This window comes from Erythrolamprus reginae, chromosome 1, assembly GCF_031021105.1.
Source record: "Erythrolamprus reginae isolate rEryReg1 chromosome 1, rEryReg1.hap1, whole genome shotgun sequence".
Lineage (NCBI taxonomy): Eukaryota > Metazoa > Chordata > Lepidosauria > Squamata > Dipsadidae > Erythrolamprus > Erythrolamprus reginae.
Window position 1 is genome coordinate 18,282,988 of NC_091950.1, and position 14,286 is coordinate 18,297,273.

Consider the following 14,286-nt stretch of genomic DNA (forward strand, 5'->3'; position numbering starts at 1 on the left):
GTTATCTCAATTATTCCCAAAACAGAACAATGTGCTTTCAGAGAAGAATGCCTGATGCACTCCTGGAAAAATCACTGGTCTGAGTTACTCACTGCCAGTCACCAAATGGACAATTTTACTGCTTTTCCATAACTGGCTCAGTTCCTGGAACAAAATCGCTGCTTCAAAAAAGAGATTATTTTTGCATATCTAAAGGAATCACCGTTTCTTCCATTTCAGAGGTTTGCTGCAAAGCAGTGATTCAGAAATAAGTATGAAAAGTGGCTTTAAAATGAAATCTGAGATGCAAGAACAGTTGCTAGTTTTAATTAGTCAGAGTTCTGGAAAGCAGTCACTACAATGGCGGAGTTTCCTATGGACCAATTGAATTTTAGCTATAGAAATGGGTTATTTCTTTCCATTTATACAACAAGTGGAAAATACAATCCCATCTTTTAAAAAATGCTTTGTCTAGTGTGAATAGAAAATGTGTTCACAAACTTTCTGGAATCCATATGTAATACTTCTGTTTTACATAGCTGTACTAATTTTAAGAATTAGAAATGAGAAATATTTATAATTTGCCAAATGGATGGTGGCATTCTCCTACAGTGATCTGAAAATATGGGAAACAATATGGAGGAAGAATGATAAAAACTTTTTTTCCCCAAAAGATTTATTTTTTAGAACATTCTGAAAATGGCAGGATGAAAATGGTGATCCGCGAAGAAATCGAGCAACACTTAATGAAAAAAGCGAAAAGGCATTTTTTTACAAACCAACTAGTTTGTGGGCTCAAAGAATTGTTGAACTCATTCCCTGAGAGCAAGCTTGTATTTCATAGTCTTTATCAGGAATTTTGGTTTCATCCATGACCAGATAATTTGAAGAACCACAGATTTTAGTGGAGGTAATGCTTGGCTTCATATCTATACTGCAATCCACTTTGGAGGAAGATATCAATGGGCTTGATTTGTCTATTGATGTCATTGTTTGGGAGGATGAGCTTGTCTGAGTAAGGTCTACTTGCTCCAGATTCATTTCTGGACTTGCTGATTCAGCCACTGATGTTTTAGATATAGAAGCCCAGGGCAGAGCGATGTAGCCTTTGTAAATATTCCAAGAGAGCAAAAGGAAGAAAGGGAGGGCAACGGTGGACCCCACAACTATGAGACTGAAGAAGGAACTTTGGATACTTCTGGATGGCGATTGCCTTGGGTTCTCCATCTTTGGGCCTGCCAAAGATTTGTTTTTTGGATATACCATTTCAGAAAACATCTGATTTGACAAGTCACACTTAGGACTGTAGAAAGTTCTCTCTGGCTGGGGCTGAAGGAGATAGACAGCCACTGTCACACGAAATGTTCTCCCCTTGACTTTTTCAACAGACTGACATTCATAAAGCCCCATATCAGCAACTGTTGCATTAAAGACAACCAGTCCTTTTGTACGGATGAGATATTTAGCCTCTTCTTCCAGCAAGCGGCTCTTGTTAAACATCCAGAGGAGGTTGGCTGTGTTGGACAAAGGCTCACAGTCAAGATGCGGGCTGCTGCCAAGGGTGACAGGGTACATTCTGATTTTCTTTTCTGAAAAGCAAGAAGGCTTAGTGGTCAGTTTATAGCTTCCTGCCTCATGCTAGGAACTACGCCAACTTACTTCACTGCCTCTACTAGCTGCCCATCACACAGTCTGTATCATCAAACTGTCTGGTTTGGTTCTGCAACCCAACAAGACAGACACAGGCGGCTTCAGAGGATAATCAGAACTGCAGAAAAAACAATGGCTACCAGCCTGCGTTCCAGTGAGGACCTGTACACTGCATGAGTCAAAAAGAGGGCCGTGAAAATATTTACTGACCCCTCGCATCCTGGACACACCATCACTAAACAAATAATTTCCTCACTACTTTCAGACTATTTACTAAGTCTTTTCATAGATCCCATCACCCATCTTATCCCACTAATGACTGTAACTTTGTTGCTTGTATCCTTACGATTTGCATTGACTGTTTCCTAATATAATTTGATTGCTTATTTGTACGTGGACTATCATTAAGTATTGTACCTTATGATTCTTGACGAACGTATCTTTTATTTTATGTACACTGAGAGCATCCCTTGAATGGGGCGTCACTAAGGCTGTGTTATTATTACTATTAGTCTTCTCATCCTTCCTATTAGCCATCTCCTCCGAGTTATGACTGTATGACTATAACTTGTTGTTTGTATCCTTACAATTTATACTGATTGTTTCCCAATTGCTTATTTGCACCCTGTGACAATCATTAAGCGTTGTACCTCATGATTCTTGACAAATGTCTTTTCTCTTTTGTACACCTTGTGTATTGCCCAATCACACTTGGCCAATAAAACTCAATTCAACTCAACTCAATTCTATTCTATTCATAGAAGGCGACAGAATATATTGACATGTTAGATATTACAGTAAAAGATACTGATAAATTATACATGTTTGTGATCCTGCAGAGATGTATCCCATATGAAGGATCTCCTTACAAGTAATGCATTTAATTTTATGTAGCACTTGCCAGAGAAAGAATAAAAGAGGTTCTAGCTACCATTTGCCTCTGTATCATGTGCCTTGAAAGCACTGTTTAAAATGTGTTGCCTGGTGCTTTGGGTTTTTTAAAAAATTAATATGTTTTCAGCTTTTTAATATTCGCGATCTGATACCAGCTTCTCTCGGTGGCAACAAGTACCAGGGATTTTGCAATAAGCCAATGTGCTCATTTTGCTGATGCTCACTCTCGGGTAGGAATTCCCTGGGTTGAGCCCAAGGTTAAAAATGAAAACGCAGGACTTCAGAGAAAATGACTCCAAAAGGAAAAAGGAGCACTGTCCCTCTCTTCAATAGACTCCCCAAAGTCAAGGCAATTTATATTCAAAAACAATGTGCCTTTTTAATCAAATAATGTTAAGCTTAGAGAAACAGCATTTTAAACCCACACACATACAAACTGCAAGACGTTTAGTGTGCATCTCTGGGAAAAACGCAGTCATCCTCTGCTGGATTGAAAAGGAGATGAAAGCAGTCAGATAAGCAGGCAACAACCCTCCCAAGTCCATCAGTGAATTACTCTCCTATATTCAGACCTACCATGGTTGTCTGTACTGCTGTTTTTAACAATGGATAAATGGTTTGATTAGAAGGACTTCCAGATCCACTGTGTGCTATGAAATTATTGGGACAGGGTGACATGGTGCTCATGAGTGACAAGACAGAAAAATGTAGTTATGATCTTTATGTTGGAAAGAATTCAGGTCCAATTAAACAGTTCCATGTGAAGGAAGAATCCATTGTGTATAAAATAATTTAAGTTTTATTTTAAGAATATCAGTATTAACAAGATTAGGATTTCCTGTTTTTCCTTATCTTGTGACTGTCACTTTGGGATCTGTTTTTAACAAGATAAATGTTTGCTGTTTAACAAGATAAATGTTTGCTGTTTACCCAATAAACTATTCATCTCTGGGAGAGGGAGGCAGGATGTGGACCATATTTAGGCAAGGAATTCTGTGTACCCCTATGATAAGTTGAGGAGTTCTATGTACCTTTGTGATTTGTAAAAACCTATATAACCTGCTCTTTAGCTTCTGTACAAGTGTCTCTTCCCTTGGGAAGAGTACCCGCTTTGCAAACCGTTTTTGGTATACCCAGAGAGAATAAACATTTCTGTTCTTTTTGTCCAAACGTCTCGTGTGAACTTTTTCATAAAATTTCAGCGTACAACTTGGGGGCTCGTCCGGGATTCCATCCTGTTGACTGTCCAGGGAGGAACGTCTTTAGGTGCACCCTGTCCCATTTGGACAGAAGACGAACCTCCATGGATAGGCAATTGGCTCTGGTAGACCCGTAAAATTGGCTAAACGAGATCACTAGGACAAGGAGACAGAAAGAGGAAGAGACAAAGAGACAAAGAGAAATAATAGAAGGCCCCTCGAGGACCGGGCAACCCTGTGCACAGGTCTGGTAAGTACCTGTAATTTGCTATGGCATTTTACAACTAAGGGACTACTTACTCAGACGGTTATTGGGCGGGTAGGCTAGGTTGTTTGGAGACTATTGAGTGTGTGTGGTGAGACGTCCTTTTGAGGGGTCCTATTAGAGGACCTGCAGGACGATGTGAGAGTTGACTCCTGATTTGCGGTTCCATCCTCCCGCGAGGGAATTGGCCAGAAAAGGAGGCACGAAAGTTGGTGAAGTGTGAATTGAAAGTCTCAATAGTGGGAAACTTCAACAGGAAAATCCTAGTGGGAAAACTACCATTAATGTCCAATGGCAAGATAATTCTTGGAAAGGTGGGCTAGGTAGCTTGGAGACTAAAAGAGACTCCAATCGCCTAGTGGGTAAACTGCCTCGGGTGGGCTAGGTAGCTTGGAGACTAAAAGAGACTTCAATCGCCTAGTGGGAAAACTGCCTTAAAAATCCAAGATCAAGAAGTAAAGAAAATAATGGGAAATAAAGAGTCTGCAGACATAAAGAGAAAAAGAGAGAGAGAGAGAGAGAGAGAAAAGAGCCTGGTTCAGACTCTGAACCTGAAGAGAAAGAGTTGCTAAAACTTTTATTTAAGGAAGTAAAAGAGTTAAAGGGGCAGATAGCCCAGAGTTAAAGAGCTGTGTAGTAACAAAAGGAGGAAAGTTAGATTTTGAAAATGCCTGGAAATTGATATTGATTTAGACCCTCCAACTACTATGCAGATTTCAGGAGAATGGAAATTCCCCAAAACATGAAGTTTACTCCAAGTAAGAAAAGAGGCTGAGTGATTAATAGGGTATTTAACATAATAAGTATGTGTAGAATTGGATTGATTGTGATATGTTTTGGCTGGCCGGCAAATGAATGATGTGTGTGTTTGTGTGTAGAATGGAACTCATTAGCTTATGAAAAAGCTCCCTGGAATAATTGTAGATTTATTTGTATGAAATGGAATTTTGATATGAAAATGATGTATACAAGCAGTAAGAAAAAGTTGGTGTGAATGCATTTTTGATTCTTTAAAACAGTAAGCTGTAACGAAATGTACCGGTATGTTATTTTCTAAAGCTAGAAGGAGGGGAAAAAAATTGTTGAGAGAATGATGAGTGGAGAAAAGTATTACATTTCTGTGTAAATATATATATATATGTAACATTTTCCTTGTCAAGGATTCTTTTGCCTTGAAGGAGTAAGAGAGAGAAAGGATAGCCCCCCCTTTCAGTGTAGCTGCTCGCTTTTAACAGTTTCCCCCCCTCACTCCCCCTTCTCCTTGCTTGAGAAAGGAGGGGTCAATGGGCAGCTTATTCATAAAGCCTTTCACTGTTTGGATTTGATTCTTTTTTTAAAGATAATTTGAGGTTTTTAAAATAATTTTAATTAAACAAACACACACATATATATATGGAAAAGATTTTGAAAAGATTTTGATGAGAATTTGCTTCCATTTGAATGGAAGTTGAATCTGATTCATTTTACTAAAAGCAAAGCATTGATTCTAAAGTTTGCCCCAAATATATTTCAGAGCATTAACTTAGAATACCTATTAAGATTGTTTTCTGAAAAGAAAAGAAAAGAAAAGCAAGGGCTGTTCATTTTTTCCCCTTTTTATGTCTCTGTGTGGGACACATTGATTAAATAAATAAATAAATAAATAAATAAATAAGAAGATGGGTGCTCCACTTTAGGGCTTATTTGTTAACAACACAAGTTGTTGCCCTTCAGAAATTGTTACAGAACTGGTTTAAATATTTTCAGTGTTAGTGAAAGAAAGCATAAAATTAATTGTTGGAGGAGCTGTGGTAGTTAGAACCTCTCTTTTTGGTCTTGATGGATTGAAAGAGTTTCAAATATGAGAGAATACTTATGGAGCAAATGATTAGTTTTAACTACTGATGTTAACTTGAATCCAGCTTAGTTTTTAAGAGGAGATTTAGAAGAAGAATCAAATAAAATTAATGAGATGAAGTAATTAAATTACAGACCAGAGTTGGATCTGACTTGATGGATGTGTCCTTGAGAAAAGGAAGAGAAGGAGTTTGGTTTAAGCCAATTAGAAAGATGTTGGAATGTAAGAGACTGGGCAGAGGATGATTGAGACAGTAAAGAAGGATTCTGAAGTTTAGTGGAAGAGAAAGGAGAGGTTTTGTTTCCCGAGGCGGAGGCAGAGGCAGAGGCCAAGATAGAAGATGGGGATTTGGAAGTGGACAAGGAGAAAGGATGCCAGGAATGTGATAGATGGATCTTCAAGATTAGTGGAAGGACATTGTTCCAATGGATATGCCATTATTAGGATAATAGGATAATATGAGAGAAGAACAGGGATGGTAGGCACAATAATGTGCTTTTGCATGACCCTTACAGACCTCTTAGAAAAGGGGAGATGTCAACAGTAGATAATTTAAGGTTGAAGATTTTGGGGTTAGTGGAAGAAACAACAGAGTCAGGTAGTGAGCTCCAGGCATTGATCACTCTGTTGCTGAAGTCATACTTTCTGCAATCAAGTTTGGAGCGATTTACATTTTGTTTGTATCTATTATTGTATTGTTGTTGTTGTAGGTGAAGTAGTCACTAATAGGAAGGACATTATGGTATATGATCTTATGAACAACAGTTAAATCAGTTGTTTGGAGGAGACGTAGTTGTAGATTGTCTAAGCATAGTATTTGAAGTTTGGAGGAGTAAGGTAGTTTGTTTCGAGAGGAGGAGTGAAGGACTCTTCTTGTGAAGTACTGTATTTCTGTACTGTCTCCATTGTGTCAATATCAGTTATGCAATGTGGATTCCATACAGGTGAGCTATATTCGTGTATTGGTCTGATGAATGTTTTGTAAGCTCTGGTTAATAGTTCAGTGTTTCTGGAGAAGAAGCTATGTAAAGTTAGGTTTGTAACTCTTAATGCCTTTTTTTAAAGCAATGTTGTTACAGTGAGCTCTGGCAGATAGGTCATTGGATATGAGTACTCCAAGGTCTTTGACAGGGTGAGGGTTAGCTATGAGTTCATTATTTCCAAGTATGTATTTAGTATTTTGATTCTGTAAGACAGAGCATTTGTTGGTTGAGATTTGAAGTTGCCAGTTGTTACACCATTCAGCTAAATGATCAAAGTCATTTATTAGAGGAAAACTTGGTCAGTGATTAAAAGAAGAAGAAAAAGAAGAAGAAGAAGTTACCCAATCACTGATCTGCACAAGTGACCGAATTATATGCTTTATTGAGAGCTCTAGAATTAAGTAGAGAAAGGATAGTAAATATATATACTAGAATTAAGTAGAGAAAGGATAGTAAATATATATACATTGATTCAAAATATGTTTTTGGAGTTGTACTCACCTTTGGAAAAATTTAGAAGGAAAGGGGATATGTGACAAGTCAAGAAAAAAAAATTAATACATTTTGAGTACATCAGATTTTAGAAGCCTTAAAAGGGCCACAAGAAATTGCTGTGATTCATATTCAAGCACATCAAAAGGGGGAAGAAGAAGATAAGAAAGGAAACAGATTAGCGGATAGAGAAGCTCAAGCAGTGGGCCAGAAGGAGGAGGAAGGAGTGTTTGTTCTGATTCCTCAAGTATTAGATCCTGAAGAAATTCTATTTAGTAAAGGTAAACAGGAAAAACTAAAGCAGATAGGAGGACAGGAGGGGAAGGATGAGAAATGATTCCTCCCAGATGGAAGACAAGTATTAAACCAACCTTATTTTAGGAGAATAATGGAAAGATTACATGAAGGGAGTCATTGGGGAACTCAAGGATTGATAGACACAGTATTGAAAACATTTACTGGGATAAAAATATATACTACAGCACAATAGGTGGTGAATAAATGTGTAAGCCAAAAGGTAAACAAGAACTATGTAAGACAATGACAATGAGAAGGAAGATCACTTGTATTATATCCCTTTCAGAATGTACAAATAGATTTTATAGAAATGTCACAAGTGGGAAGATTTAAATGTTTACTGGTAATAGTGGATCATTTGATAGGATGGGTGGAGGCTTTTCCGTGTGTAGATGAAACAGAACAAGATTACTGCTAGAACAAGTTATACCTAGGTACGGGTCAGCACAACAAATTGTTTCAGATTAAGGTAGACACTTTATTGGGAGAATTGTGCAGGGAATTATGAAACGGTTTGGGAATTTATTGGGACTTACACAGCCCTTGCAACTTTCTGGGAAGGCTGAAAATATGAATGGTAAAATAAAGCATTGTTTAACTAAGTTATACATGGAGACTGGGCTAATTTGGATCAAAGGATTATCTATAGCTCTGTTGAGAATTAGAATTCAGCCTCAAAGAGACACTGGGTTAACGTTTTATGAAATGTTGTTTGGAATGTCTTTAAGGGGGGAGTGGATTAAAAACAGGAGATTTCCGTATAAAGATCTGATACAATATTTGCAATCATTGTCCTAGTCTTTTGAATATTCCAGATTAAGTAGCCTGTTGTTGCAAACATCTGTCCTGAGTTTTAAAGTAAAGAAATTGGTGATTGGATTCTGATAAAACGGTGGAAGCTCAAGAAACTCCAACCTATGTGGGAAGGCCCGTTCCAGGTGCTGCTGACTACAGATACCGCTGTTAGAACTGCAGAACGAGGCTGGACTCATTATACTCATGTGAAGAAAAGCAGTGCTCCCAATACATGGACAAGTCAACCTGTCGGACCCTTGAAGCTGCGGATAACCAGAAAATAAAATGCTTATTTTTTCCTTTCAGCCTGGATGCCTGTACACCCACAAGAAGAGAAATGAAGGATGGGTAATGCTATTATGGCTAGGGTTGATAATGAGAAAAGCAGAGGGTTATCGGATTTGTATAAGTGCAAAAGGTGGACAGGGGAGAGAAATGGGATGGGAACCCTGAGAGAAATGTACTTATGTGTTTAATGAAATGGTAACTGAATGGCCCAAAGATGAGACACATCCTTGCCATTGGGGTGGTCTCTGGGAGGAATTTCAGGAATTTCAGTGTTATGTTATAATTGGAGCTGAGGATCCATTATGTAAGGTGAATGCAGAATTACAAAAATGGGCAATGTGTGGATGGTGGAATAAGACTATCCCATCCATCTTTATTCACAAGATTCCAGTCAATATAAAATGTGGAAATCAGTTGTATTCAGATTTACCTATGGGATGGACAGGCCGGTGTGCCTTGGACACTAAAATAACAAAATCAACCAGAATATTAAAAACGGAGTTTTTGGATGACTGATGAAAAGAAGGTGCAAATGATTCACCCACTCATTAAAGTAATAATAACAATAACAACAACAACAACAATAATAATAATAATAATAATAATAATAGGGAAAATAGACATAAGAGAGAAGGGAAATGATTGCTAGAAGTGCATAAAACAGTACAAGCAGGGAACAAGATAGGGCAAACTTTGGTTTACCAAAGCAAATATGAGTGTACAGGAAAAGCTTTGCAGTGTCAGTTTAGAGTTATAGCATATCATGTATGCAAGCAACAAGGCAAAATGACATGTTATGATCCAAAGGAAAACCCAGTTCAATATTGGTTAGAAGTAAAGGAGGGAAATGATCAGGGAAAGCTTCATTCTAAAGTGTGAATAAGAAATCCTACTAATAAAACTTTTAGAAGCTTGCCAGTTGGCCAAGGTACCCACTGGATATGGGAATATGGATTGGCAAAGAACATATATGTATAATGACAAATATATCTGTCCTCAAAAATGGGAGGAGACTAAAGAACAGTGTTTTAATACTGATGAAAAATACTGTCCTTATTGGAATTGTGTAGGTTGGGCCACATGGAATACTAACCCTGGAGCCAGTGGATACCTTACCAAAGTAAATGTGCAAAGTAATTGTGAGAACAATAAGTGTAATTTTGTTAATTTTACCATAAATAATCCACAAGAGTTTATAAGTAAATGGGGAAGCCAACATGGAATAAGAATATATGGATCTGGGATTGACACTGGAGGTTTATTTTATTTAAAAATTAGTAAGTTAGTAGAAGAAGGAAACCCATTAAGTAAGACCTTCTTCTCAGACTTTTGGGAAGAGATTGAGAAACCTTTTGAAGTACCAGAGATAGCCAGAAATTTGTTCTTAACATTTGCCGAAACTATTGCTCAGACATTAAATGTGTCCAATTGTTATGTGTGTGGGGGAACAAATGTAGGGGACCAATGGCCCTTAGAAGCAGTAGAATGGAATATAAGCATAGCATATGAGCAGAAAGTTAATGGATGCTACAAAATCCTATTGTGATTAGATGGTGTGTAAATAGAATAAATCTCCATGCCCCTAATATTGGATATGTCTCTTGTGAAACAATGTTAGTTTTAAATATTACTGCTGGAACCAATAAGACTGTGCCTGAGAATATTACCATGCCTGAGAATAATCTATGGACTAATGATGTTACCCTGTCTTATTTCCTTAATTAGAAGTTTTGTCCAGAGTCCCATTGAAAGTATTGTATCCGGTCAATAATCAATTAAAACTATAATGGTAATGAAAAAGATTGGGGACGAGTTGAAATTACTGGAGAATGAACAGCAAACTATTCAGGAAGAGAAAATGAATAATGAAGAAAAAAAGCAAGTTGTTAGAAATAAAACAAAATCTTAAACAGCTTTGTATTAAAACAAAGAAGAGAAATGAAGGAATTGAAGGAAGAATCCATTGTGTATAAAATAATTTAAGTTTTATTTTAAGAATATCAGTATTTGCTGTCTGTCTGTAGTTAACAAGATTAGGATTTCCAGTTTTTCCGTATCTTGTGACTGTCACTTTGGGATCTGTTTTTAACAAGATAAATGTTTGCTTTTTAGCAAGATAAATGTTTGCTGTTTACCCAATAAACTATTCATCTCCGGGAGAGGGAGGCAGGATGTGGACCATATTTGGGCAAGGAATTCTGTGTACCTCTATGATAAGTTGAGGAATTCTATGTACCTTTGTGATTTGTAAAAACCTATATAACCTGCTCTTTAGCTTCTGTACAAGTGTCTCTTCCCTTGGGAAGAGTACCCGCTTTGCAAACCGTTTTTGGTATACCCAGAGAGAATAAACATTTCTGTTCTCTTTGTCCAAATGTCTCGTGTGAACTTTTTCATAAAATTTCAGCGCACACATGGGTCTGTAGAGAAACATTTATCCATATCTACGCAATGGGGAGAGGGAAGAACAGACCATTATCGTGTTTACTGTGGAGAAAAACCATATTTAGAGGAGAGAGATTCTGCTGTTATACACCCACCTCTGACATTACTGTTGCCAGGCAAAGTTAAATAGTAAGGTGATCCCAATGCATTAGCATAACTCCAGGTCTCTGCTGTGGTTCGTGTGCGTGCCTGCACACATTCAAATTATATGAGAACCTGGAATGGATATAAGCCCATAGGTTGGGCCCCCAAAACCCTTTGTGGATATCCACACAAGAAGCATATCGGCGAAGAGAAAAGGAGGCAAAGACATACCAGGAATTATTGGGAAATCAAGGGGAATTTAAGATGAGATCAAGAGAGCAACTAATAGCAGAGAGATATAGTTTTATCATTTATAATTATTAGAAGGATTAAAAAGGAATAAAGGTTTAAGGTAAAGTAACACAAAGTTTGAAGTATAGTTGTGCACTGATCATACACATGTAATTGCTAGAGTATAAACTTTCATTGGTATTTGAAACAGAGAAAGAATAGATTAAAGACTGTATGATAAAGTTGGCTAAGAATTCTAGTTATAACATACAGATGAATCAATGACAAAACAGTTGAATTTTACATTATGCTATGAGGATGTTTATAGATTAATATACTGTTGATACAACACATCAGAGAAATTAACTAAGATGTATAAAGGTATTTCAAATGCACGTTGTAAATGTGAACAACATAAAGGGATATTCTATCATGCTTGGTGTACATTTAAAACATTTAAAATGATGCTTGGAGTCATGGAAGATTATTTCAATACATGATTATGCAACAAGATTATTATATGAACAAAGATGAAAGATTTGACAATATTCACTGAGGGGGAATGGTTTGTGAAGCTGACACATCTGCTGAAATGGAAAATTAACTTCTTTAATAGAGAAAAAAGAATATCTACATTTATTGGTGACTGGAAATAAATAATGGTGTAAAAATGAAAAAATGAACATAAGATTTTGAAGATTAGATAGGATATATTACAAAAAGAAGAGGATCATGATGTAACTTTAGAACGAGTAAATTACAATTGCTCTGAAGAATATCAGAAGTTTGTATCCTTTTCTTTCTTTTCTTTTTGATTGTATTTTATTTTCTGGCATTTTTGGCTGTGTCTTTTATTTCTTCTTCTTTTCTTTCTTATTTTATATTGGTTTGTTTTAATGTTTATCTTTTTAATTTTTTAATATGGCATATTGAAAAATGATGCCATTTCTTATGCCCTTAAATATATTCACAACACATTTGTTGCCTCAAATCATATTCTGAATACTGTACTTGCTTATATGAGATAGGGGTTTTTCCCCTTTAAAGCTGTATTAAATTACTACTTTTTCTGTTTCTTCTCTACATTTGATTATTTCAATGCATTAAAAGTAATATAGGCTGTCTTCATTTACCAACCCCAATTGAGACTGCCAACGTGGTTACTAGGCAAAGTGATTGCTAAGTGAAACTGCAACTATGCTTATGATCTTACTGCAGCTTTTCATTGCTTTACAGGGCTGCAAAGATTGTAGGTGTGAGGATTAGAAGTAAAATTACTTTATCCAGTTATTGCTGTAACTGAAATAGAATAGAATAGAACAGAACAAGAGAGTTGGAGGGGATCTTGGAGATCTTCTAGTCTAAGCCTCCTGCTTAGGCAGGAAACCCTACACCACTTCAGACAAATGGTTATCCAATTTCTTCTTAAAAACTTCCAGTTTTGGAGCATTCACAACTTCTGGAGGAAAACTGTTCCACTAATTAATTGTTCTGTCAGGATTTGATTAGTTTGCTTCTTGTCCTGCCCTCAGGTGCTTTGGAGAATAGCTTGACTCTTCCCTCTTCTTTGTGGCAACCCCTGAGATTTTGGAAAACTGCTATCACGTCCCCCCAGTCCTTCTTTTCATTAAACTACACATACCCAGTTCCTGCAACCATTCTTCATATGTTTTAGCCTCCAATCCCCATTCATCTTTGTTGTTCTTCTATGAACTCTTTCCAGAGTCTCAGTTGCTAAATGAGGAAGTTGTTAAACAAATACTACCTGTAATTAAAAGTTTAATCTTGTCTAAAGAAATTTTCTCCTGCCAATTAATGACATGTGACAATCATTTCTATTAGTTGCACTCCCAATCTCTTTGTAAAATTTAGAGTATTCTGCATTTTTCTTCAAACTCATTATGTGGCATCCTGACAATGGTTGAGTGTACATATATACTGCTCAAAAAAATAAAGGGAACACTCAAATAACACATCCTAGATCTGAATGAATGAAATATTCTCATTGAATACTTTGTTCTGTACAAAGTTGAATGTGCACAACAGCATGTGAAATTGATTGTCAATCAGTGTTGCTTGCTAAGTGGACAGTTTGATTTCACAGAAGTTTGATTTACTTGGAGTTATATTGTTTTGTTTAAGTGTTCCCTTTATTTTTTTGAGCAGTGTATTTAAAAATTGGATAGAGGGGCATTTTATCAAGAAGGTTCTTGGTAGCTATCTAATGCTTTTTGCATTAGAGGGCATATGGAGATCTCTGATCCAAGAGTGATCACTTTAAATTTTTCACAGTATACTGTATTAGAATGATGTTACGTTATAGACATCATGGAAAATGAAAATGGCAGCTTCCAGATAAGCATGAACTAGAGTATTAATAAAGTACAGTGGTACCTCAAGATACGAACCGCTCGTCTTACAAACAACTCGTGATACGAACCCGGGGTTCAGAAAAATTTTGCCTCTTCTTACGAACTTTTTTCGAGTTACGAACCGGCGTTCGGAGACTGCTGGGAAGCCGCACGGCTGTTTTAAAAGGTAACAGCCGGGCGGCGGGGCTTCCCAGAAGCCTCCCGAACGCCGGTTCGTAACTCGAACAAAGTTCGTAAGAAGAGGCAAAATTTTGCTGAACCCCGGGTTCGGTTCGGGAGGTTCCTGGGAAGCCCCCCAGGCCGGCTGCGACCTTTTAAAACACCCGGCCGCTTCGCAGCTGTCTCCCGAAGCCGAACGCGGAAGTTCGGCTTTAGCGTTCGGCTTCAGGAGACAGCTGCGAAGCGGCGCGTGTGTTTTAAAAGGTCGCAGCCGGCCTGGGGGGCTTGCCAGCACCCCCCCAAACCCCGAACCCGG

At 37.4% G+C, this 14,286-nt stretch overlaps 1 protein-coding gene across 3 annotated transcripts in view; it reads right to left on the minus strand.

Annotated features, from left to right (window-relative positions):
* Window positions 1-637: 637 nt before the first annotated feature.
* Window positions 638-14,286, minus strand: part of LOC139164201 (semaphorin-4E-like) — a 51,709-nt gene continuing 38,060 nt past the window's right edge. For all 3 annotated transcript variants that reach the window (XM_070746033.1, XM_070746023.1, XM_070746013.1), the window contains exon 15: window positions 638-1,568. In XM_070746033.1, the coding sequence (XP_070602134.1) occupies window positions 775-1,568 (794 nt within the window). In that variant the 3' untranslated portion in view covers window positions 638-774. The remainder of the gene's footprint in view (window positions 1,569-14,286) is intronic.